This window comes from Pan paniscus, chromosome 13, assembly GCF_029289425.2.
Source record: "Pan paniscus chromosome 13, NHGRI_mPanPan1-v2.0_pri, whole genome shotgun sequence".
In the NCBI taxonomy this organism is placed as follows: Eukaryota; Metazoa; Chordata; class Mammalia; order Primates; family Hominidae; genus Pan; species Pan paniscus.
The window spans coordinates 81,555,673-81,583,162 of NC_073262.2; the positions used below are offsets into that span (position 1 = coordinate 81,555,673).

General features: G+C 36.3%; 1 protein-coding gene and 1 long non-coding RNA gene across 8 annotated transcripts in view; one reads left to right on the top strand and one right to left on the bottom strand.

Moving 5' to 3' along the window:
• Nucleotides 1–27,490, bottom strand: part of CCDC141 (coiled-coil domain containing 141) — a 232,728-nt gene that overhangs the window by 90,914 nt on the left and 114,324 nt on the right. For 2 of the 3 annotated variants that reach the window (XM_057301445.1, XM_003815508.4), the window contains exon 7: nt 10,374–10,568. In XM_057301445.1, coding sequence (XP_057157428.1) covers nt 10,374–10,568 — 195 coding nt within the window. Of the gene's footprint in view, nt 1–10,373; nt 10,569–19,467; nt 25,529–27,490 lie in introns of those variants that run through there. The other variant, XM_055108823.1, reaches the window with a different exon arrangement.
• The window catches only part of LOC134728737 (uncharacterized), a 163,881-nt gene that overhangs the window by 80,242 nt on the left and 56,149 nt on the right, over nt 1–27,490 (top strand). For 4 of the 5 annotated variants that reach the window (XR_010109509.1, XR_010109510.1, XR_010109511.1 and 1 more), the window contains exon 3: nt 7,308–7,381. This is a non-coding gene — a long non-coding RNA (uncharacterized LOC134728737). Of the gene's footprint in view, nt 1–7,307; nt 7,382–13,949; nt 14,070–27,490 lie in introns of those variants that run through there. The other variant, XR_010109512.1, reaches the window with a different exon arrangement.

Genomic DNA, 27,490 nt, shown 5'->3' on the forward strand with positions numbered 1-27,490 from the left:
TCCCGAGTAGCTGGGATTATAGACACACACCACCACACCCAGCTAATTTTTGTATTTTTAGTAGAGATGGGTTTCATCATATTGTTCAGGCTGGTCTCGAACTCCTGACATTGTGATCTGCCTGCGTCGGCCTCCCAAAGTGCTGGGATTACAGGTGTGAGCCACCGCGCCCGGCTGAGGGTTAGTTTTAAAGTCAAACGCCTAAAGCAAAAATCTGGCATAGTCAAAATCATCTTCAACTCCCTTAAATCACCCTTAAAGTTTAATATATGTGAATTAGTGCATGTAGTAACACATATTCACATTTAGAATTGAGAACCCCTGAGCTACACTAAAGGAAGAAATAAAACGAAAGTCTCTATGTAAATGTCACAGCCTTCTCGCCTTTCTTCCTTAAGATAATTCTCAAGTTTTCAGTGTGAATGGAGAAAGAATAGAAAATTCCAAAGTGCTTTTTCTTGCCTACACATTTAACCCCATTTTCTAATATAAAGCTACTATAACCTTAATACATGTCATGTTTGTTGTTTTGAGAATTAGGAAGAAAAATATATAAAAGTAAGTGGGTTTCACGGCAAACATATAGTAGGTACTTGGAAAATACTGGCTGTTATTCTAAATCCTGATTGATTGAGCCCATCTTTAAAAAGTCACTGAGAAGAGCATGGCCACCTGGTGCCTGTCATTCATCCCACATGGGCCTTTCCTCTGTGGCCCCACTGAACATCTGCCACTCTCAAATCTTCAGGCATCGGTCTCATCTTTATTGGAATTAGATGCCAAAACCACAACATCATTGAATGCATGTGAGATACCACTCCACCCCCTTCTGAATGTTATAATAAAAGTATTACTTCCTAAGAAAATGGAAATAAGTTGAAAGACTAAGCATTCACTAGAAGGAGGGAATGATATATCAAGGACAAAGATAGGCCATAATGAGAATCAAAATAGTCAAATTATCTTCCAGAGCTTTTTCTCAAATGTGTAAGGAAAATATTTACTATAAATTGTTCTATGTATCACACTTAATAGAACTACAGCAGTAGAAAGGAGGTAAGTGATTTTACTCCTTCATTAGCTCAACAAATACATTTGTAGAATACCTATTGGTACGATGGGCTGGATACTGACCTCAATCCTAACCAGACCATAATAGGAATAATCTGCAGACATAGAAATAAGAGTTAAATTTCCGGACTTTAACAGGAAGCTACTTTCAAGAAGACTATACTGTCTGTGATTGTCTGAATTATACACAAAGCTCATCTCTCTTATTCCCACGCAGAATTTGCCAGTTCCATGTGCCAGTTCCAGAAATGATCTAAGTATCATTGCTCTCACTTAATCTACCCTCAAAATAGAACTGAGTGCTTTTCTATTTACCATATCCATAAAGAACCTGATATATCGGACCCAGCCTGGAAAGACTCCCTTTGCTGCACACACAGTACAGAACATATTACTTCTGGCAATAAGAACACTGTGACCCCCATGTAAACTCCTTTGGAAGTAGTGTTTTCCCTTTAGTCTTTTTTCCTTCATATATCTCTCTTCCTTCAAACCTTATATGTGCAAGTCAAATAAAGCTACTATGACTGGATTGGGAAAAAAGGATATAGGACAAAGATAATATTTTATCCCTCTGGTTCCTAGCTCTTCCTGAACATTTTATATGTACTATTCAGTTTTTAGGCAGATAAGAAGATGAATCAGCTCTTTTCGGTCTTGTTTTGGTAAAGACTAAGGAGTTGCTTGGTGTTTGTTCTTTACGAAACCAATAAAGACCTTTCCTTTTTCACTTGTTTAGTACAGGACCCAAGGCAGCCTGCACCAAATCAAATAGAGATAGTATCAGGACATGGCACATTTCATTCTTTTAAAAATATCTACAAGACGAATTCAAACAAGAGCCGTGAGTCATCTAGCAGAATTCTATCATGCTGTTTCACAAAGGTGTTTAATAAGTAATGTTGTTTGCTTCTTGACTAATCAACTTGAAGAGAGTCAACATTAAACACGAACAACAAGAGAAAGAAAACAGCAGAACCTAGAAAATTTCCTTCCACGAGTCTAGTGGCTGGAGAGAGTTTTGTTGGAATGCTTACAACTACCAAAAACACAAAACTCAGCTAAGTGCTGAGTTGAGTCTAATTAGTGCTTCTAATTAGAGCACCAGATTCCATTACCTGTAGAGATTCAGATTTCCCTTAGGTTCTGTTACAAAGACCAAAAGCTTCAGTTTCCTTTCCTACACATCACCTGAGAGAACTTCTGGTGGTTCCCACTCTGGGGAACTGATTCCTAATTCAGGTCCTCCCCACATCTGCCCAAGCTTTCAAATGCCCTGAAGGCCAGAATATAGGGGTGATGTGATTTTTAAGCTCCCAATATTTGCTGTCCCCTGCTGCAGCTCCAGCTTATTCCTTGCCTGTCAAAGGCAGTTGCTGCTGGACCTCAGAGCTCCCTCCTTGTTCCAGGGTGAATTCATGGTATTAATGAGAGGTATTAAATGCCATTAGCTCCTATGGAAGCTTTTGTCTCATAATCTGGAAAGCTGAGAAAACACTGGAATAAAAGAGGTTTGGGATTGAAAGTGGTATGTATCTGAAGCATTTTATCAACAAGGAATGGAGGAAGTTTATGCATTGACCATCTCTTGTTCTGAGGAATACAACTAGACCCATCCAATAGCACTTTAGGCAGCTAGTCACTATTTATAATTTCTGTTTTCTTTTCTCTAAGTTGACCTAAATGACTTTAAGATGATCTTGGGAATATTAATGTAGAAAATGTCCATTTATAATGTGTAAAGCACTTATTTTTTCACTTATTCAAAAAACATTGAAATCTATGGACTATGTACTCAGCTATGTGCTGGGAATGTGAAAATGAACAAAAGCATTACATCACATTAGAGATATAAAGACAAAATACTGCCTAGCAATTAGTGAGTGCTTAGCAGTTCTGTGCTGTAGCCACGTATTAACTTACTTAGACAGCACAATGTCCTTGTAAGGTACCAATAGTACTTCTATTTTACAGGTTAAAAAAGCCAATGCACAGGGAAGTTAAGTGACTGCCCAAGGTCATAGAGCTAATAAATGTCCAAGATACTCAGGCATTCTGTCTCCAAAATCTACTGTTATTTTGGCAAAGTGTCATGCTAGCAAACATTTCTAATTTTCACTTAATACCCTACAATTCCATTTATTTTACACTCCAACTGTATCCCAAAAAGATTGTGTACAATTTATCACCAACTATAAGAACTTTTATTATTGAATGAGACTCTCTGAAGTAGATGAGGAATATTAGACTGATTTTATAAAAGAGAAAACTCAAGCTCAAAATGTAAATTGATTTGTCACATGGCCAGTCATTTATTCATTCATCCGACAAAAGTTTTTTGAACCTATGTGACACACAAAGAAGATGAGGACATAATCTCTCTCTAAGGCGTACAGAGAAATATTATGGAAATGATACAAAATAAGCAATTAGTGCTGCCTGGAGATGTCTCAGAGGAGGCACTATGTGTAGACGACAAGCCCTTTACACAGCAAGACCTGCCTTCTCAGATATGACGCAGAGATGAAGCTTAAAATTTGTGTTCCTTGTATATTAAAGTAATTAAATTATCTTCTTTCAAAATGGTCAAGTCCCAAGTACCTTGGATCAATATAATCTCCTATGAACAATTTCATGTAGTTGGCCTTGAAACTCTACAGTTTATAATATTTCACTGCTCTTAGTCATTCAAATAATTATTGAACACCCACTAACTAGAAGTCACTGTTCTAGGTGTTCTGGTGAACACAAAGTGAAAAGGACATGTTTCTTACCCTCAAGAAATTTTAATTTAGCAAAAGAAATATACCCAGAAATAAATATCTATAATACTAGGCAGAATGTGTTTACTGCCAACAGAGAGATGCAACAATCTGATACTGCACATAGAAGAGAAACCAATTAATACACCCTTAAGTTAGAAATCCATTGACAGCTTAAATGTGAAAGGTATTCATGAGTGAGGACAATAAAATTGAACGTCTTGATTATCAGACTATTAGATATGAACTGAGTTGTGAGCTCTCATGAGACACTTAAGATGTTAAAGATGTTTCTTTTTCTATAATTTTTCTATGATATATCTATTTTAATAATTGTATGCTAATAACGTAGCCATATTTATCAAATACTTGCTGTGGTTTAAACAGCCTGATCTCTGAGCTCTAAAATCAAAGGTTTCTAAACACTACAGTCATCACTCTGTCAGAGGGAGTACAGGAAGAGGGTAAATTAAGACATCATCTGCTTCCTGTGGTGAGGTTTGCATCATCATGACTTTTTCAATTCTTAAATATCTCTGCATATATAAAGACATGTTCAGCATAAAATAGAAACTCCTTAGCATGCTATTCAAAATGCTTCCTGATCTCCCCACCTGCTTCTACCACCTTTGTCTCTCATCACTTTAGGTGTACACCCTACATTCCTGGCAAATTGAATTATCTTAGGTTCCCCAAACATGGCATGACTTTGTACCATCCAGCCCTTCCTTGGCCCTTCTTGCCCCATCCTTTCAAACTTATCTCAGTGATCACCTCCTCTGGGGAGCCTTCCTTGACTCTTTTTCCGTGAGCCAGGTTAAGGGTCTCTGCTCTGTGTGTCCTAATGCTTTGGGCTTACTCCATCATAGCTTTCCCACAACCCAGTGCACCTCTGTTCCCTGGCCTCTCGTCTAAACTTGACTGAGAAGGTCTGGAAAGCAGGGATTGTATCTTTCATTGCTTTCGCTCAAGTACCCATTTGATGCATGGCAAGAATAGGAACACAACATATTAGCTGAATGCAAATATGGAAGAAGAGAGGGAGGGAACATAAGTGGCTTTAGTTATTTCTAAGAGAAAGGGGAGTTGTTCTGAAAAAGAGGAATTTAAGACAGGCTGCTGAGGAATTATGAAACTGAAAGTAATTATATTTTCCTTGATATCTAATAACATTTAGCCTATTTCTTGAATTCATTTATATTACCTCAATAAATTCCTTCTGCATAGTATTTTTTTAGGTACTCTACTTGGGCAGGTTTTCTTAAAATTTCAATCTATACAACAACTGGACCATTTTAATTAATTTTTTTCATCAGCTGGGCCTAAAATGTGTTTATTTTGAAAATGTTAAGATCCCATATATATCACCTATATATAAATGAAAAAAGTATACAAATTCCATGCATAATTATTTTGTTTGCATCTGAAACAATGATGTTGCTATAAGCATTACTGTGGATCACTGTAAATATCTTGAAAAAGCAACATCATCTTCTTAAAGGACATTAATGTTTCAATAGCTATGGCAGAAACAATGGAAGCTATGACAATTGTTACATTTCAAACTACTTTTTGTGTGTTTCTTTGGCCACCCCAACTTTTGCTTCATCTTTGCTTTCAGGCTGACCACCCAAAAATCAGATCATGTTCATAAAATGGATTTGGCCTCAGTTTCCTCTGCTTGCTTTCTTCAATGAAATCATGTGCCTGGGAATGGAAGGCATAGGACACAATACATTATGACCAATCAGTCATGTTTTACAGTTTTGGGTTCAATTGCAGCTGTCATGTAAATACAGGCTCACTTCATTCTGTTTTTGAAACATATTGTATATTTATCTCTGATTCAAACTACATTCCCTTAACAATGATAAATACGTTTGGGGTGATCAATAAATATCAACCATAGCTTGTTTTCTGTGAACACATTAGAAGTATAATAAATAAGATAATCTATAATCCCGAAGGATGAATATTTTGGAGGATCGAGATGAGTTATTCTAATAGGTGCTATATTCATATTTCATGCCATGTTCTCATAAGTCTTAGTAACATCTGATAATTAGAGGAACTTTTCTCCAATCAACTATTAATCAATGTCGACAACTGACACTTACTTGTATATTCTGCTAAGTGATTTGACAAATAGGTTCATTCACCAAACACATTAGGAAACTCTAAAAAGAACAGGAAGTATATCAGATTCTTGAGTTATAGGGCTCACTCCACTTGAATCCAGTGGTTGGTTTACAGCAAGCAGCGAGTTCCTAATGCCGTCTCAACATCGCCACCTGCTGCTCACTCCAGGTTCAAACATCCGTATCTCAAGCCACAGGCTGCCAGACACTTCCTCTGGGTGAGAAACATTCCTGAACGTTGGGTAATCATCAAACCCTAGCAGAATTAAAGGTAATCAATTGCACTCCTGGAGCCACTGGACAAAGGCAGTGGGGGAACTGTTGTCAATGTGGGCAATTAAGTGATAATTATATTTTACTGAATTTCACAAATTTTGTAAGTTTTGTTCTCTGCTATTTATTTTCTAGCATTTAGAACAATGCCTGACACATAGCAGTGGCTCAATAAATATATACTAAATAAGTGAATATCTAAAGAGAAGGGTAATTATTCTCATGAATTCACCTTTAAATAATAAAATAAATTATTGTAAAATATTTCTAGTAAATAATAATATCCCTATCTAGAATTGTTAGAGAGGGGAATGAATGAAAATGAAAGGAGGTGGGGTGTGGTGGCTCACACCTATAATCCCAGCGCTTTGGGAGGCCAAGGAGGGTGGATCCCTTGAGCCCAGGAGCTCAAGACAAGCCTGAGCAACATGGCAAAATCCCGTCTCTACAAAAAGTACAAAAAATTAGCCTGGTGTGGTGGAGTCCCAGTTGCCTGGGAGGCTGAGGTGAGAGGATTACCTGAGCCCCGGAGGTCAGGGCTACAGTGAGCTGTGATCATGCCATTGCACTTCAGCCTCGGTGACAGTGAGACCCTGTCCCCACCCCCTGAAAAAAAAAGAAAGAAAGAAAATGAAAGGAAAAGGGGGAAGAGGGACTCCTCAATGATTTTAACCAGGAATATGATAAAACCTGGATGAAAAAAGAAATATATATGATATGAGAAAATTACTGTCTATTCTGCAGATAAAATTGGATATTTATTCGTTTTATTTTAACTAAATTCAAAAAAGTAAAAAGTATATTTAAAAAATCATATATTTCACTTTTTACCAAGCAGATATTCAAGCTATCCCACTCACTCATTTATATATTGCCCATTACACTAACAAATTTGATACATTAGTATTTGACATAGAAATTGAAAAAGTATATTGACATAGCTTCAACGAATTTGGAACAAGAAGTTGTTTGCTGAAAAATAATTCCACTTTTCAAGAATGAAATTGATTTTCAAGGAAAGTACCTTTTTGTAAAGTGCTGACTTCACCTTTTATTCCTGCAGTGCTAACATCCAATTTGCATGTGCTGGGAGAGAAAATTCTTCATGGATCTCTTGTGCTCCTACACATCTCACTGGTAGGTCAAGAATACAAGACTCTGATCCCTTTATATCTGGGCCACTTCTCAGTGTTGGGTCTGCAACTAGCAACCTTCAGGATTGAGGTGATGTTGCCCTTCAAGACAAAGAGCAGGCATGCTTCCTATTTGCTGTAAAACTACAGATTCCCCAAGCTTAGGGTTCCTCTCCTGAACCCCACCTGCTGCAGGTGCATATATCCATCTGGGCCCATCTGCATCACTCAGGGGGATTTGGGGCTGGGAGAATTGATGCAGCATGCTGACACTCTGGCTGCTGCTTTGCTATAATCAGTCACCTCTGAGCCAGAGGTCAGGTGTCTCCTGCAATCATCCATGAAACTGTGATAAGTTAACATGTTAGCTTGAATGTAGGGTAAAATCTCAAACCCCTCACAGTTCTTGAGAGCATGACTTCATCTAAGAACAGGAATGTTCACAATTAGGAAACCCAGTGCACTCAAGGCACAACAAAGTGAATTTTCAAGAGGAAAATTCAGTGTTTCGGAGATAATTCATTATATAAACTGAACATACCTTTTCACTAGTGTAAACAGAATTTTATTCTAGAAAAAACATTTTAAGGGATTTTGAAATTATATTAATTTTAAAACTTCAGTTCTTTATTTAAACTAGGGCTATAAGTGTCATGCTAAAAATTGGGTAAAGTGGTCAAATTTTTGTAAACTTTGGAGGTTTTACAATATAAATAAAAAAGAAAAATACCATTTATAAGCCACAAGAAGAGTTTTCTTCTTTGAGTAGATTTACACGACATAATTTCATCATTTATTTTACTTAATAATATAGTTATTTTACTTAATAACATAGTAAAAAATTCATTTCAACAGTCATGATTAAACATCTACATTCCAAACTCCAGCTTCTATTTTTGCTGAGGTAGAAATATCCATCATCTTTCACACTGAGTTCTTAGATTTGGAGTCAGAAATTATTTCCTTGATGCTTTGAAAAGGGAGAAAGGATTCTAACACTATTCTGAGTGCCACTTGTCTATAGAACCTGCTACAGTATGGATAAATCCCAGTGGAGCTTATTATAATTTGTATAGTTAGCATGCCATGGCTTTCAAATGATAAAATGGGGAATCTAGAAATCGAAAGTCTTTGTGATTATGAAACATAAATTCTCTACTCCAATCTGACCTGAATTACTGTATGAGTTTGAGAAAGTAACCACTCTCTTCTTCTTCTTCTTCTTTTTTTTTAAAAAAAAAGGCTTTTGCAGGAGATATTTCTTCTCTGTTAAAACCCAGAAAAATATCCCAGCAAAGTACAAAATAATGAGAGCAGAGAAAACAAGAGTAAGAGAATGGGAATGAAAGAGAGAAACTACATTTTGCAAGGCTGTAAACTATAGGGTTTGTACTGGAAGCATTGTTTTATAGCAATATGTTTGATCATGGTTTTCCTTAGAAACAATATTAACTGACTGGTAGATGACTCACTCATTTTGAAGAATGAATATGCAGTTTAAATTTAAAAGTCTCTTATTCAAAAACAGAATTACTGAGGAGAAACTTAACTAGCACCTAACATCTAATTAGTTCAATAACTCCAGTAATATGGTATATCTGTTTCCTCTCTTAAAGAAATCCCAAATGACAAATAATCTGACAATAAATCTTTCTTTAACATTTTACCACAATTTAGCAACTCTGTTTTGAAATTTTACTATTTATTTTTTCAAAAAGTTTCTTATTCGTAAAGAAGTTCAAAATTAAGTCACTATTTTGATATACACCAGGACATTGTATTCAGGGTGTTGATGTTGTGATTTTTAGATCACAATGTACCTAGGTTCCAGGGTTTCCTCATTCATTTTCTGCCACGTTGTCTGTTTTGAAAACATCAGTGAAATTTAAGGTATGAAACAATTCTAAAAACACCGTTTGAAGGTGTATATTACATTGGAAAAGGTAGAAAAAATTTTCAAACATGATCACCAGCCTCTTATACTGAGCCGTACTCAAGTGATGTGAACAGGTGAACATTGCCACTTAGCAGGAACCACCTGCTGCAATCAATGTCCAATGAATCAGAGAGGAGAAGCAGAGTACTTCTCCAACTCAAGACCTGGAGATGGTCCACAGCCAGATTTCACTCTGGCTGACTTAAAAAGGCAAGACCAAGGTGGAACAATCAGGCTAAGGCACTGTTTCTAGCCTCACGGCTTGTGTGCAAAAAGGCTTGCAATATTCATATGTATTTTACCTGGTAAATTAAAGAGGATGAAAAAAAGGAGGCCTTCGGTAAAAATTTTAAGGTATTTTTAAACCTTGATACATTTATGATAATTCTCTTCCTCCATGGGAAACACTATAATGTGGGCACAAGTGTCCCCCCAAAACAGACCAGTGGCAGCTGTAAGATAAAACCCTCATGAGGCTAGGCATGGTGGCTCATGCCTACAATTTCAATATTTTGGGAGGCCGACGCAGGAGGATCACTTGAGCCCAGGAGTTTGAGGCCAGCCTGCACAACATAGCAAGACCCTGTCTCTACCAAAAAAAAAAAGTAGTCAAGCATGGTGGCATGTGCCTATGATTCCAGCTACGTGGGAGGCTGAGGTGGGACAATCACTTGAGTCCAGGAGGTCGAGGCTGCAGTAAGCTATGATCACGCCACTACACTCCAGCCAGGGTGACAGAGCCGGGCCCTTTCTCAAAACAACAACAAAAACCATCCAATGAACCAAACCAAACCAAACCAAACAAAAAGACAAAAAAACCCTCACGAGGTTTGTTTGTTGTTTTTAAAGTCACCTTTTACATGTGAAAACAGTCTTTTAATTTTGAGAATCAAATAATGGCCATAATAGGAATATATGTTAAAAGCTCTCTTTGCTGCTATCAGTTTTGAAATTTTACATGGCGTTTTGACTTCTGTGATGTGCTCCAGTCAGTTGAAGTAATGGGTCTTTTACTGGTCTGCCTGATTACCGAAAATTATCAACTTGACCTCACACTGACCTTGTTAGCACTGTTAAAAAATTCATTCGCCTTCTTTAACCAGATAATCCTTTCCACCATGAGTTGACCAAATTCTTCTTGAAGCTGACTGAGTTTCTGGTGAGAGAGCTGGAGGTGTTCTTTCTCCACGTAGTCCTTTGACAGCAGAATTCTCAGTGCCTCACTCTTCAGCTTCTCAACAGCAGAATTCCATTCCTGCAAGAGATTATTCTTATTAAGTTTATTTTATACATCTCCTCTGTTATGGACCGAATGCTTGTGTCCCCCCCAGATTCCTCTGCTGAAATCTAACCCCCAAGGTGATGATATTAGGAAGCAGGGCTTTGGGAGATGATTAGTGACCTTATGAAAGAGGCCTGGGAGGGCTGCCTTGCCCCTTCCACCATGTGAGGATACAGTAAGTTGGCAGTCTGCAACCCAGAAGAGGGTTTTCACCACAACTCTACCGTGCTGGCACCCTGATCTCAAACCTCACACACCCAGGACAATGAGACATAAATATCTATTGTATACAAGCCATTCAGTCTATGTTACTTTGTTATAGAAACGCAAACTGACAAAGACACCTCTTTTTATAATTTCTGATAAGATTCAGAGAACATTTAGATATGCTGAGTATATCAGAAATCTGCCATTCGATTTTCAAATCATGAAATTGTAGTAAATATTGTAGTGGTAAATGCTTCACTACAGGTTTGAGTACCATGTAGATGTAGTGGGAAAAGACACAGAAAGAGGCTAAAAAGGGAGAGTAGAAAGAGGCAGGAAGTTGGGATGAGTGACTGGCAGAGCTCCCAGCTGACCTGAATACAGGTCACTTCCATTTCTGTGAACTCCACCTAAAAATATACCCCCTATACAATGAACAACAGTTTTAAATCTTGAACTCATTTTGTCCGATGTGTATTCATTTAAGTATAAAAACATATCTTTCCCACAATTCAGTCTCACTGTCAATGCAGGTAAATGTGTACAAGAAATGAAGAGAAATCACATGTCTTATGACTGTTGTTTTTGTGTCTGCCTAGGATTACAGCTATTAGGTTGGTACAAAGGTAATTGTGGTTTTTGCCATTAAAAGTAATTACCTTTGCACCAACCTAATAAAATGAAGTTCTGTTACTCCTCATAAAATGAATAGCTGTTATTGTTCGGTATTTTCTCCTTCATGATATCGGTTTCACCTCTCAAGGCTTCACTCTTAATGGTATATAGACCTTTCAGAAAATGAAAAGAGGTAGCTTTTTACTTTTTGTTGCATGAGAATGGAAAAACATTAAACAGAATTAAAACATGAGTTGGAGTAAACCAAACATATTTACATTCAATTTATTTGAAGGGAAATTCAAGTTTCTTGCAAAAGTCCTGAAGTCAGACCCACTGTCATAAAAGAATGATTATCTCTAACATGACTGTCTTGTTAGTGAATCTTCTGGTATCCATATAAGCTGCGGTTGAGTGATAGGCATAGGCTACTTGTGAAGCGTGGAAAATTTAGCACAAGATTTCAGAAGTCTCAGTCTGACTCCATCCTGCCTTGTTCTACCAGTACAAAGTATCCTATTATTAAGTTACATTTGTTATATTACATTGTGTAAAATCAGCACAATTTTAGTGCAATTTGCCGTTATTGTTTCCATTCATTCATTTTACAAAGTAACTACTATGGTACTACTATGTACCCAGCACTATGCTAAGACAGATGCCTTGGGGAATATAAAGAAAGAATAAAATGGCTTGTGCGGTGGCTCACGTTTGTAATCCCAGCACTTTGGGAGGCCAAGGCAAGCAGATGGCATGAGCCCAGGAGTTTGAGACCAGCCTGGCCAACATGGCAAAACCCTGTCTCTACAAAAAATGCAAAAAATTAGCTGGGCATAGTGGCGCATGCTTGTAGTTCCAGCTACTCGGTGGGGCTGAGGTAGGAGGATCGCTTGAGACCAGGAAGTCGAGGCTGCAGTGAATTGTGATCATGTCACTGAACTCCATACATACACACACACACACACACACACTCAATACAATAGTATTTTAAATAACAATTAGCAGATGTTAAGATAGAAACTGTACATATTATTTTGTGGTGTCCATGGAAACTGTTATAGTTTTAGGTGCAAGAGAAAAACATTTTGATCAATGAATACAGGAGTATAAAATGTAGAGTAAGAAATCTGATAAGAAATTTGAATAATTTGAAGTATCAGTTATATAAAATTGTGGCTTATAACTATAATCCTCAAAAACCCTTAAATTAGATATTATTATTTTTTCTAGTATTGACATAGGTTCAGAAGAGTATGCTACTCAAGGTTACATATCCAGTAAGAGGCAGTACCAGGACTAGTTCACAGGTCTTTGTCTCATGCTACCTTCCAGGGAACTGAGGATAGACTCCAAAACCTGCAATTTCTCAGTGCATGCAAAAGCAGCACTCTTAAGCATGGATATGGGCTACGTGAGTTCTCAAGATCTTTCAATTTTTAAAGAGCTATTGTGTCCCCACTTAAGGAAAACTAATATGTGCCAAGATGTTCTTTCATAAAGCACTTTTATTACCGCTACCACTTAAAAACCATTACTTTAACCTACTGGGAATGAGCAAATATTTTTAAAACAGTACAATTTCTGGCACACATAATAGGCACTCACTAAGTGTTAGTCCCACTTTTCTGCCCATCAGTTTTGGTTCATTAGCTCTCCAAATGTGTTCTTCATTTATGGGTATTCCCATTACCCAGTTGTAAAATAATGGCAGTGAAATATTTCCCAAAATGTTATTGATTAGTGTTAAGTATTGATCGGTCTTATGAGATGAAACAAAGTAAAACGGATTTTTTTTGTGGTTTTCGTTTGTTTTTGTTTTTTTACTGCAGTACTTCTTGGCATCTTTAATGTATTAATGTGCATTGAGACTCTCCTAGAGGAAAGTGTGGTGTGGAATATTTTGGGCAAACTCTCTTGATTAACAAACTGTTTGCCAGTCATCTCAGGGGACCAATGCTCCAGTTGGAACAATGTTGGGGAAAAACGTTCTATAGCTAAGAGCAGCTGAATCACCAACTGGGTTCACCAGCTCCCACGAGTCTTTCTGTTTCTTTCTTTGTCTTGTCCCTGTTCTCCAGCTCCTCTGTTAGTTCATTTCCTCTCTTTGTACCATCCTTTCTTCTTCTGTCTGTTTAGATCTGTGGGGCATTAATACTCAAACTCAGGTGGAGAAATAATGTGTAAAGATGCAGAATAAAGCAGGTAATTCTTTAAAAAGATTTGGCATTGATCAGAACTTTCTGTGCGATTAGGGGAGACTACTTAATGAATATGGAGAAGCTGGGGAGGGCCTAGAAAAACAGGGGCAAGGAAAATGCAGAAGTTAGGATATGAAGAAATGAAATATAGCCATTGCGTGCTCAGTCTAACAACACTAAGCTCTAGGATGTTGTCTTAACTGTCTGCAAGATGGTAAGGGTTGATTTTTCTTTCTGTATGTTAGTGGTGTGCTAAATGCTTTACATGCATTATGTCATTTAATTTTTATCATATCCTTATGAGGTAGGAACTGTTATTATCTTCATTTTACAGATGGAGTAACTGGGGCCAAGGGAGATTACCAACTTGCCCAAGATGTCAACATTAGTAAGAGAAAGAGCCAAATTTCAAACTCAGGTAGTTTGACTCTACAATCTGCTATCTCAACCAGATTTCCAGCCCAGCTCTTCTCAGTCTTGACACACTGTTTTTCTCATCAAAGAATGATTAACCATATTATTTTGGAATTGCCTAGGTAAAACTTCCACATGGCCTGGACAAGACCTCGGAGGTGATAAAAATCTTGTATGACCCTGGGATTCTCAGATTTGAAATCAGAAGGCTCGCTATTTCAGAATAAACACAAAGCTAATATAGATATAGTTGAAAATTTACAGCCCAAACTCAGACTTAGTTTTGCTTAGCAACTGGACCAAAATAATAAACAAGAAGAGAAATACAACGATTTCATAAATCTGCCTTCAGTATAAATTTTGCAAACAACACTAAAGAGAGACCTTTGGAGTAGAGCCAAGCCTTTGAAACCCCACTTTAACCTTGTGCTTGGCACTGTGCTATAAAAAGTGTACTGTGACCTTCCAAAGAAACTGTAAGGGGCCATTTTGTGGCTCTTATCTTTTTTTGTTCTCCATCCCCAGTCTTCTTAATTACATTTTCACATGAACTCTGTGGGTATTAAATGAAGCTGGGTCCATTCAATATTTCTATTCAATCTTCTCGGAAAATTGGTTCTGTTTTCTTTGGGCAATCTATAGGCAGTTTCTGATGCATTTCTATACCATTCTGGTAATGTATTTATTTCCCCAGCCATTTTTCATAGGGGACACTTCCACCAGTTTATTTTTAAGATGAAACTTTCCAGAGCAATTTGAATCCATCACACTATTTAAAAAATATAGTTGTCACCCTTGTCAAGGCTAGAGGAGCCCAATGGAGAAAATCTCGTTCTGTTTTCTCTAAGCCGTTGCTGCCTGCCTGCTAAGTGTTAAACTTCTAACAGGGTCTCAGTCACTTTGCAATAAAATATTTCCATTACTTGTCCCCACCAGCAGAAAGCCAAAGCCTTCCATTTCCTTGGCTTTTCAATTTGACAGAGATGCGTGCGTATCTCTGACCTGATACAGACGTGAGGCCCTGTGTGTTTCCAGGTTTGTGGTGTCTCCATAGGTCACTCCGTTATTTTCATTTTTCACTCACAGTAGGAACCTTTTTAACTGTACCTTTCAGTATTCCATTTCCTGAGGAAATTGAGCTTTTCTTGGATCCCTTGATTGAAAGGGTACTTTTAAGAGGATTAGTGCTGACAGACAAGAAGGCGAAAAAGATTTCTTCTTTCCTTCCCCCCACTGCTAGTCCTAGCTTAGCTCTTTAAATGAAGTTATGAACTGGCATAACAATTATCCAGCAAGCAGATCCAAAAAGTAAGAATGTTAGCTGCTCCAACTGAAAAGAAAAAATAATAATAACTACAGTATGTTTAGTAAGCTTTTGCTCACACAAAAACTTCCCTGTGTATGAGGGGATTTTAACCATTCAACATCAGGTGGTAAATTTTCATTATAAGCTTGACTTCAGAATATAAGTTTTAAGTGGGGGAAAGGTAGACCAAAAAACAATTGGGAATATATTTGAAAACTACTAAAAAATATTAACTGCGGAGATTACTGGCCAAAATCAAATCTGGGAGAAGCATGTGTTGAGTTCATGTATAGTTCCCAAAGCATGACTGATTCCTAGACCATCTCATTAGATATAGCCTATTTCTTGTTTAACCCTCAAATCTACAGTTCCATTCAGAACAACTAGAATTAACTCATTGACACAAAATCATAGAATTTTACATGATTGCATTAGCAGATGGTAAAACAAACCTGGCAATTTTAATCATAGAATATTTGAAAGTCTGCTTAAGATTTTTTTTTTTTTACAGAAATGTTTATGCTTTTGAAGAGTGGCATTGAGCCCTTTAGAAGTTGAAACTCTGATTATGTCAAATTGGATTATAAATTGGGTGGTAGTCTCTTCTCATGCTCCCTTCAGGGGCATTTCTATGCTGACCTATACAAATGTCAGGGTCATTCTGGAGAGAAGTGTCTTGCCTCAGTCTCCCATGCTTGCTGAGTTCAGTGTCTACACGCCATTTGAACTTCGCCCTCACTATGATGCAGTCCAGCAAAGGCACAGATTGCAAACAGGAAGAACTGTGATTTAGCATTTCACCTAGAGATGAAAGAAGTGTGCTGTTTCACCTCCCAGACATATGGTAGAAAATCATTGCGACTGAACCAGGGAGAGCTTGTGGGTAAGAGCAAAGAACTCCAGCTAGAGTGGTACACTTTTTATTCCAAGCTTGTTAAGTAGCTTCAGGAAGAAGATTTTGCTTTTTGAGCCTTGCTTTTACTTCAGTGCAATGACAGTCACCACCAGTTGGTACATTTCTGCTTCTCTAGTGACTCATCTGTTAATTCAGTGACAAATTAGCTGTGCTTCAAGTTCCTGGATTTCATGCCCTCCTAAAATGTGGGATACTGGCTGTTTGATCCAGAAATTAACCTTACCAGAATTGGAATTGCAAGTCTATAATAGAAGTGACAGATATCACCAAATTAATTTCTGAGTATTAGTTGCTGCTTTCTTATCTTAGTTCATTTAGATATTTTAGTTAGATATTTAGTTCGTTTTTTTAGTTCATTCAGATATTTTTAAAGTTGCAGGAAAATAGCCTATGACTTGGAAATCTCTTGTTTCCCTTATTCTCTTCAGTGTTTGGCCACTGAGTGGACCCACTAAGCAGCACTTTAGCAGCATGAAGCAGGGTGCTTGTTGCTAAGAAATACTGAAGCAAATGGCTATGTGGCAAAATACAATTTGAAAATAAAATCACAACACACTGTGCTCATAAACAAATCTTCAAAATAGTGATTGGAGCACAAATGCATTTATTCTTTCTGCCTTGGTTCAACATAGATGAAAATTTAATTACACAGGAATTCTGGGGAAAATATTCCCAAGATTTGTGTATTCCAAGAACCATTTTCTTCTTTAGTGTCTTGTCCCTGTTTTTCTTAGATTTCTTGTTCCTATTAATCACGTTTTCTTCTAGTTAAGTAACAGAGCCTGGTTGGTGTTTCCATTTTAAATTAAATTTAATAAAAGTCTAGCTGGCCAAAATACTTGCATCTAACACAATTTGCCTACAATCAGATTGTGCCATGGACTGACCAGGTGGTCCTAGTTTATCTTAATGTTCTCAGAGGACTTACTTTTTCATTGTCTACACAATCCATTGAGATCCATTTCAGGATCTCAACACATCTAACTCAGCTACAGGGGAAATTATTAGGTTGTGATGTTTACCTTTTGTGGTGATTTCCCTAAATGAAATAGGCTAACTTAATAGAAGGGAGGGTCTGTTTATGTTTTATCCACGATAAACCTCAAATATAGACTTTTTAAAAAAGGCTCTTAAATCTGATTGGCTGTTAGTATCTCCTGGGAAAGTTTTAAAAACACGTATTTCCAGGCTCACCCCCTATCCACTGAATCATAATTTATATTGGTAGGGTGAAAAAAATAAGGATTTAAAAAAAATCTGAAGCATTTTATTTGCAATCAGGGACAAGGAAATGACACTTACAATCAGACAAATTTTGGAACCACTGATCCGGAATATTCTAAGGTATTTAATGAATAGGTAATATTTGATTTAGAATAATTGATATATAATTATACCAAAAATTGGAAGATAGATTCTATAAAAATAGTAGTTTAAACCTTAAAACTTTCAACTAACTTGACTCTGAAAATTACATTATTGTATTAATGACTTCTAAATCTAAAATTTAACTTTAGTTTTACAAATTACTTCATTCACTCAATAAGTATTGAGCTAGCCTGTGGAAGATACAATGACAAATAAACAAAATCCTCACCCTTAGACTCCTTGAATGATTGTTACACCAATCCATCAGGAGTTTAAACAGCCCTGTGCAATATTGTATATCATTAGTCTTAATTCATAAAGATGAAACTGACGCATTTCTTCCTACTTTCTTCATTCACATCATTGTCTCAACAAAGGTGCCACTAATTTAAAAGGGAAAAGGATCCAAAAGTACAGCTGGATATAAAGAACAAGTTCTAATGTTCTATAACACTGTAGGATGACCATAATATATATTTTCAAATAGCTAGAAGAAAGGATATTGGATGTTCCCAACACAGAGAAATGATAAATGAGATGATGGATTTTTAATTAGCCCAATCTGATATACATACATATGTTATATGCATTGGAACATCACTATGTACCCCATAAATATGTACGATTATTATGTGTCACTTTAAAGAAAAAAGCTAAGAAAAGGTAAAAAATATGATCAGGTTTTTCTTTCCCAAAATTGTCTATATGCCCATGTGGTTATTTTTATCTTCCTTGTAAAATTTTTGTAACTATATTTATAATAGCTATGTACTCTATTATAGGAAAAATCCTTACCTCTAATGGTATGGAAGAAATCACTTGTCTTCTAACAAAATTCACTGAAAGCTAGAATTTTTTCAACTCATCTTTTTGCAGGCTCTGGTTTTCAGCTCACCGCTAAGTATATGCACAGGATTCTCATTCTATACTCAATAATCTGTGAACCAGCTGCAAGTGATACTGGGATGGGCATTCCATAACTCTCCTACACTGAATGTGGAACCATCTAAAAAGCATTATTCAGCACCTTTTATGAACACAAGCTCAAACAGGAAACAAAACGAGTGTGTAGCAGAAAGTGAAATCAGTTTCTGCTTTGGGGTATCTGAGAAGCCGTCTTATTGGGTCTTAAATACGCGCAGGGATTTCAGCTGGTGAGCGTAGAGGTGGGCCTGGGGAGAGAGCAAGGATGACACACCATGTCCCAAGCAGGAGAGACAGCTCGAGCCAGAGCACTGAAGCAAGTTATCAAGAGAATGTGGAGGACGATTCTGGATCATAGAGCAATGGAGCTAATGGTGTCTGGAGAATTAATAAGAGTTTCCTATAGGAAGCAATATCTGAGCTGAGACCTCAAACAAGCTGTGGGAGTTATCCAGGCAAAAAAGGAGTGGAGGTGGGGTGGGGAGTGACGGGTGACAGAAAAATGAGTTATTAAGAATGAAAAGAGATATAAAGTGAATAGGAGATAGAACCAGTGAGATCTAGAATAGGATCCATTTCTCCTAGAAATGAGGGGAAAGAGAAGTAAAAGAGAGAAGCAACGAAGAGACAAAAAGTCTAGGCACCGAAGAAAAGAACAAGCAATTTCACTCTGTGTGACTAGGCGACTTTGAGGTTAGTTAAAGCCTGGCTCCATAGTGGTTGAGAATTTTAAAAGAGCACGAAGGTTTTGGACTAGTTGTTATGGGGAATGGAGCAGGGAATTAACAGATGATAAATAAAGGGATTTGTAAGGCTAACTGGTAACAGATAAATTACATTTTAAATAGAACCAATCAGAATAATTATGCTAATTGTTTCAGAATTAGGAAGAAACAGAGAAACCGGGTGACTGAGTTTACTCACAACAGTCCTGGTGGTCCACGCTGAGTAGCACAAGGACAGAGGCCAGGAAAAGACAGAAGGCAGGGAGGTTGTGATGAGTGCAGTTTTGGGTGATGTCATAAAACAAAGTGTGGTGGCCACAGGAGTGGGAAGCTGAAGCTAGCTGAAAATAGGCCTTTGGAGTAAAGAAGGTCAAGGAAAGCGAAGGCTAGGGCATTAAATAAGTCACTAAATGGCTAAATTAGCACAGGAAGGTTGTAGGCGGTTCCCAGATTGACTGTGTTAAGGTATAAGAAGTCCTCTCAGGTGTTCACTTAAAGTGGATTCAATTTCACTATTATTATCATGATAGCAAAATACCATGCAATATAATAGTATTAACTGTAAAAAGCCATGCTTTCCGGGACATTTTATTTAAGGGCTGACAAATGCCAGGAAAAAAAAAGATATATGAGGAATTTTTGTAAAAGTCAAAACTAAAAATACTTTTCTAAGCATTTAAACTTAACGAGCTGGTAAAGATTCTGTAAGCAAAATTACAGCAGGTAGTTTTAAACCTCATGATCATAGATCATAGAGCACAATGTTCTTTATTTGCTTTCTTAACTCAGCCCTTTCTTAGATGGGCATAAACATTTCGGAGGGACTTTCTAAATTCAGCTTTCCCTTGGAAATTAAAACACAGGGTTCACTAAGCTTTAAATTGAGCTGCAAATTAAGGCTAGAATAGGGTTACCAATATGAAAATCCCATCATTATGTGGACATTCCCAATGCTTGCTGGCAAATTCAATACTATTTGTATATGTTTTGCCTGTTAGTAATAAAATGATTTCTAGTTTATGTTCTGTGAAAAATGACATCTGCTTTTACCTGGAAAGTTCATTAAAGAATCAGACAAGTAAAACAAATTATTCACTAAAATGAAGACAGGGGAATTGAAATGCTCTGATGCAGGTGTCTTACTCTTTGGAGAACTCATTTAATTTCTGCCTTGAGACATTTCAGATTCAGACCCCACTTTATTTTTTAAATTAGATGAAACATTATAAAACAGACTCTCTTTCATTTTATTGATTTTCTTTGTAATCATCAGATATGTGAGCTGATTTACTGAAGCAATATATTTTATAGTGATTTTACAATTTTTTCACATACCTTTGGTGAAGGAATTTGGGGAGGTAATGAAAGTTCAAATAGCAGAAGAGTCTGCTTTTTTATACAGGTTAATAAATGCAGCAATGAGAAGAAAATTGTTCAACAATGCCTGTGAAACACTTGGAAAATATGTGGATATCCTGGACACTATGATTATACAAACTCTGGATACTGCTACATACCTCTTTAACTACCCACGAGACGTATAAGTAGCTCCTTTTTTACTAAATATAAGTGCTACTTCTGAGGAAATATTCCTGTTTTTGAAAATATACAATCAGAACATTTAAATACTTGTCTTTTGATCTTCAATTACCTCAGTAATGTATCTAGGACTAAATACAAACAACAACAAAAAAATTAAGTTGTAAGCTTGGGCAAACATGTCCACACCTTAAGAGACTCAAAGATTTATTTTGACTTATATCTTCTGAGTTTTAACAATGACCCAGTATTCTGACTCTATCACTTATACTCTCTTTCATTGTGCAATTATTTCCCTCATAACCTTTGTTATCCAAAAGGGAGCCCCAAGACCAGCAGCATCATTACCCTGGAGATTGTTAGTAATGTAGATACTAAGGCTCCACTCTAAAGCTGATGAATCAGAATCTGCCTTTAAAATATATGGGTAATTCATGAGTACACTGTAGTTTGAGAAGCTCTGGTCTAGAATACACTGAAGTAGCAGCTTTTTACAACTAGACAGATGAGCAAAACACAAATGAACAAAGAATATAGAAGGGGAAACTTGCAGATGATATGATCGTACATGCAGAAAACCCTAAGGAATAATTTTTAAAAATTAAAGCAAATAAATTAAATCAGTAAAGTTGGAGAGTATAAAATCAATGCTAAAAAAAAAATCACTTGTGTTTCTATAGAATAGCATTGAACAACCTGAAAAGGAAATTAAGAAAATGATTTCATTCATGGTAGCATCAAAAAAAGTAAAATACCTAGGAATAAATTTAATCAAGGAGATGGAAAACTTATACAAGGAAAATTACAAAACATTGTTAAAAAATGAAAAACCTAAATAAATGGCAAGATATCACATGATCGTGAATTGGAGAACTTAATGTTGTTAAGATGGCAATACTCCCCAAAGTATTGTAGGGATACAATGCAATCCCTATCAGAATCTCACTGGCCTTTTTTGAAGAAATGGAAATGCTGATCCTAATATTAATGTGGAATTGGAAAGGACCCTGAATAGCCAAAACAATCTTGATAAATAAGAAGAAAATTAGAGAACTTATACTTCCAGATTTTAAAACTTACTACAATCCTACAGTAATCAAAGCAGTGTGTCAAACTGGCATGAAGGTAGACATATAGATTTACAGAATAGAAGAGTCCAGAAATAAACCCACACATCTGTGGTCAATTAATTTTCAGTGAGTGTGCCAAAGTCCTTCAACAGATAAAGAATATTTTTTTCCAACAAATTGTGCAGGGACAATTGAATATCCACATGCAAACTAATGAAGTTAGACCCTTACCTCACACCATACACAAAATTTAACTCAAAATGGAACAAAGATCTAAATATATACACTAAAGCCATCAAATTCTTAGAAGAAAACATAAGGGATAAATTTTCATAATTTTGGATTTGATGATGGTTTCTTAGATATGACACCAAAAACATAGCAAAAAATTTAAGATAGATAAATAAAACTTTATCAAAATTAAAACTTTTACTTATCAAAGAACATTTTTGTCAAAGGGCTTGAATAGACATTTTTTCACAGAAGATATACAAATGGTCAGCCAGTAAATGAAAAGATCTGCAACATCATTAGTTATTAGGGAAATGCAAGTAAGAATCACAATGAACTAGCACTTCATGCAGACTATGATGACTATAAAAATCAAACAAAATGAAAAATAACAAGTGCTGAAGAGGATGTAGAGAAATTGGAATCTTCCACCTTTCTGGTAGAAATATAAAACAGAGTAGCTGCTATGGAAAAATAGCATAGTAACTTCTCGTAAGTTAAGTACAGAAATACCACATGGTCTAGCAATTCTACTGCTAGGTATTACCCAAAATAATTGAAAAGAGGTATTCAAAAAAAACCATATACATGAATGTTCATAGCAGCACTATTAACACTAGAAAAAGGTGAAAACAACCCAAATGCCTATCAACTGAGGAATGGCTAAATGAAAGGTGGTATATCCATACAATGGAATATTATTCAGCCATAAAAAGGAAGTTTTAATACATGCTGCAACATGGATAGACCTGAAAAACATGCAAAGTGAAAGAATTCAGACACAAAAAGCCATTAAATATTATTTTATTTAATGGTATTTCCAGAATAGGTAAATACATGGACACAGAAAGCAGATTAGTGGTTGTCAGGGGCCGAGGGGAGAGAGGAATGAAGATTGACTGCTTAATGAGTGTGGTGTTTCTTTTTGGAGTTATGAAAATATTCTGAACTAGGTAGCCATGATAGTTACATAATACTGTGAATTTACTAAATGTCACTAATGATAAATTTTATGTAATATTTACTTTACCATTATTTTCTTAAAGCCCATATTATGTTGTGTTTCTGTTGTGTGAGGCATTGTGCTAAGAACTGTTATATATGGCCAGATATGGTGACTCACACCTGTAATCCCTGCACTTTGGGAGGCTGAGGAGGGCAGGTCACTTGAGGTGAGGAGTTCGAGACCAGCCTGGCCAACATGATGAAACCCCATCTCTACTAAAAATTAGCTGGGGCACGGTTGTGCATGCTTGTAATCCCAGCTACTCAAGAGGCTGAGGCAAGAGAATTGCTTGAACCTAGGAGGCAGAGCCTGAATAAGCCATGATTGTGCCACTGCACTCCAGCCTAGGTGACAGAGTGAGACGCAGTCTCAAAAAAAAAAAAAAAAAAAAAAAAAAAAAAAAAAAAAAAAACACACACACGCACACAAAACTGTTATATACAACCACATTTAATCTTCACAACAAACTCTGTAAATTAGGTACAATTGTTACCCCTTTCACCAAAAGGGACTGGAACCTAGGCCCAAATACATAAGAAATTTGCCCAAGATTATATCAGAAGTAAGCAGAGATGCTCAAATTTAACTCCAATTCCCTTGCCTGAGGGCTGCCATGCTGTATACTGCCTGGGAGTGTCCCATTCACTCTCTGCTAAGTAGTCTAAGATGCTATATGTTGCCACTTCAAATAATGTATATCTACACGGTTTGGTAACATGTAATCCTTAGAAAACACATTTAAAATATGTGTTAAAATGAGGAAATGCTTATGATATAATGTTAATTGGAAAAAAATCATTGAAAAACAACACATACAATTTTTTGTGTATACATACATATAGTGTATATGTACACACAATACACAATTTTGGAACACTCATATGTAAATGTTTTATATTTCTTTCCTATTTCCATATACACCCACATACGGTGTGATTTTAATTTTCTTTTGTTTAGTTTTATGTCATTTCTATTTTTTCTAAAATGAGAAGGTACTGTGTAATCAGAAAAATAAAACAATAAACATATTTTGAAAGAGACTTTCTTGCATTGGCTCTACTGATGATAATTATGCATTTAAATTACTTAAATAAGCTTGTGGGAGATTCTGCTTTACTTCCTTATCCTATATTTATAAATATTTTTTAACTTTAAACTGAGCTCTTTCCTTTGACTATAGTTTCTGTGGGACCTAAGCACTGGTATTTTCTGAAGATCTCCAAATAATATTATTTGAAGGAACTTGGGGCCAAGATCACAAATCCAATTTATGAAATCACTCAGTAACAACTAGAAAAGATTTTCAATGACTTGGAAAATCGGATTAGATGATGAATCGTGGAAGATGGTTTTAATCTTGAAGCTGAGATACGTGAATGCTGCTATATTAAAACATTTGAGATGATGTTTCTATACACAATTTTCAGTTTTGCTTCTCTCCCATAACTTTAAAAATTATTGTTAATCAAGAACTTCATGAACAATATATGTCATAATATAAGACAACAATATAAGAAGTCATCTATAAAAATTAAGAGGGACATGTACATACATGAAACACATGGGCAAAATGTCTAAGTTGGTGCCTCTTAAATTTTAGCATGAATACAAATCCTCTTGGGGAATTTGTTAAAACACAGTCTCATTCAATAAGTGTGATGGGTGGATTTGAGATTCTTAATCTCTAACAACTCTCTGATGCTGCTGTTGTTCTATGGGAGTCACAGCTTGAATAACAAGGCTATAAGTTTCCTTTAAGCCTTAAAGATGGAGATTAATAACCTCCATCTCGAAAGAGATCATGCCTTTCCTAAAGTCACTCCCATTCAAACCGCAGTAGTTTCTTAAGTGATTTTCTGTCTTCTGTCTCCCTCCCATTACTGTCATTCACATTGTTTCCAAGGTAATCTCCTAAAATGCAAATCAGTTGAAGCTATACTTTGCTTGGATGATATTTCATTGCCCATCTGGTCTCACATCCAAATGTTTACAGCAGCCAGGCACATAATGTGAATGAGTGAAGCAAGGGTAAGGGGGGGTAGGTCATGAGGAATAGTGGCAAACTAAGGACTGTGGCAGACTGATGTGTGCATACCTTTTCTAAAAGAAACGTATTACTGGGCTCCAGCCAGGAGTCACTATGTCTATGTGGGAAGATGAGTCTCATAATGCCAAATCTTCTAGTTTTTTTTAAAGAAACAGGAAATCTAGATTTCTTTTTTAACAGAAACTCCAACATTTTAAGATTGACTTTTTTTTTTAAGCTGGATGCCCACCAAAACCTACATAGAATCTCTAGGAATGAGATGCAGACATCAGTATTTTTTTCAACACCCCCCAGGTGACTCCAGTGTGCAGCCAGAGTTGAGAAACACTAATCCACACATTCCCCATGGCACCAACTACAGAGGGCCTGAACTTAACCAAGGGTTGAAGCTATAGAAGTACAGATTGGTTCCTGAAGGGAGTTCTATTATACGAACATTATTTCTGATGTGTAAGAGAAGGACTGATTATGCCTTCTCAAAAAAAAATAATTAGCAAGTATTTGTTTGCATAGTATTTTAATACCTCCTACAACAAATTCTGAGTTTCAAAGGTTGAATTCAAGCTTTGGGGCATCAAGTTGATTTATAATACAATTTAAGAGTATCTAAGGTTTTAAACCAAAGGATGGTTTATAATCATCCATGTCTGCTATTTCATTGTCTCTTATATATGCAAAAGAAAAAAGAATTTTCATATTCAGTAAAGAAAGTATAATTAAAACAATTACCCAGAGTCAAAGGTCGTATTTAAAAATCCTTTAGTTCATTTATTTCAACACATCCTGAATAAAGTATCACATTTATTAAGAGCTATGAAAGTTGCTGTGTTTCTTGTTCTGAATGTATTCCAGTAAGAAATGATAGAGGCATTTTCAAAGTTTACTTAGAAAGAACTTACTGAGTAGACTAACAAGCCATATACACCAGCTTCCTGCTGTTGAATTGAGCTGTGGGTAGCAGAGAACACCTGCTTTCTCTGTGTTACCACATTATTTATAGGAGCTTCACTAGTGAATCCTCAGCTTGATGCCTTATTTCTATGTTAAATCTTCTTTGAAAGGAACATTTCCTATTCTGTGCCTCATATCCACACCCAAACAAAAGTCCAAAATGTAATATGCTGCTTACTATTTAAGGACATATAAAATTGAATTTCTTTTCCATGAACAAGAAATTAGATTGTTGAAAAACCACAGATAAAAACTATTTGGAAGTTTACACTATGGATGGGAAAGGAAACAAAACAATATTTTTGGAGTCGCTACTAAAATGTGGATGCTTTCACAAACATTTTCTTTTTTTTTAACTTTTATTTTATGTTCAGGGATACAGTGAAGGTTTGTTACATAGGTAAACTCCTGTCACGGGGTTTGTTGTACAGATTATTTCATCACCCAGGTATTAAGCCCAGTCCCCAATAGTTATCTTTTCTGCTCCTCTTCCTTCCCCCATCCTCCACCCTCAAGAAGACCCCAGTGTCGATTGTTTTCTTCTTTGTGTTCATAAGTGCTCATGATTTGACTCTCACTTATATGTGAAAACATGCAGTATTTTGTTTTCTGTTCCTGCATTAGTTTGCTAAGTATAATAGCCTCCAGCTCCATCCATGTTCCTGCAAAAGACATGATCCCATTCTTTTTTATGGCTGCATAGTATTCCATGGTGTATATGTACCACATTTTCTTTATTCAATCTGTCATTGATGGGCATTTAGGATCATTTTATGTCTTCCCTGTTGTGAATAGTGCTACAATGAACATTCACATGCATGTGTCTTTATGGTAGAATGATTTATATTCCTCTGGGTATATGCCCAGTAATGGGATTGCTGGGTTGAATGGTAGTTCTGCTTTTAGCTTTAAGGAGTCTCCATACTGTGATTTACACACTCCTATCAATGGTGTATAAGTGTTCCCTTTGCTCTGCAACTTCACCAACATCTGTTATTTTTTGACTTTGCCATTGAGACTGGTGTGAGATGGTATCTCATTGTGGTTTTTATTTGTATTTCTCTAATAATCAGTGATATTGAGCTTTTTTTTCATGTTTGTGGGCTACATGTATGTCTTCTTTTGAGAAGTGTCTGTTCATGTCCTTTATCCACTTTTTAATGGAGTTGTTTGTTTTTCTCTTGTACATTTGTTTAAGTTCCTTATATATGCTGGCTATTAGACCTTTGTCAGATGCATAGTTTATAAATATTTTCTCCCATTCTGTAGGTTGTCTGTTTACTCTGTTGATAGCTTCTTTTGCTGTGCAGAAGCTCTTTAGTTTAATGAGATCCCATTTGTCAATTTTTGTTTTGTTGCAATTGTTTTTGGTGTGTTT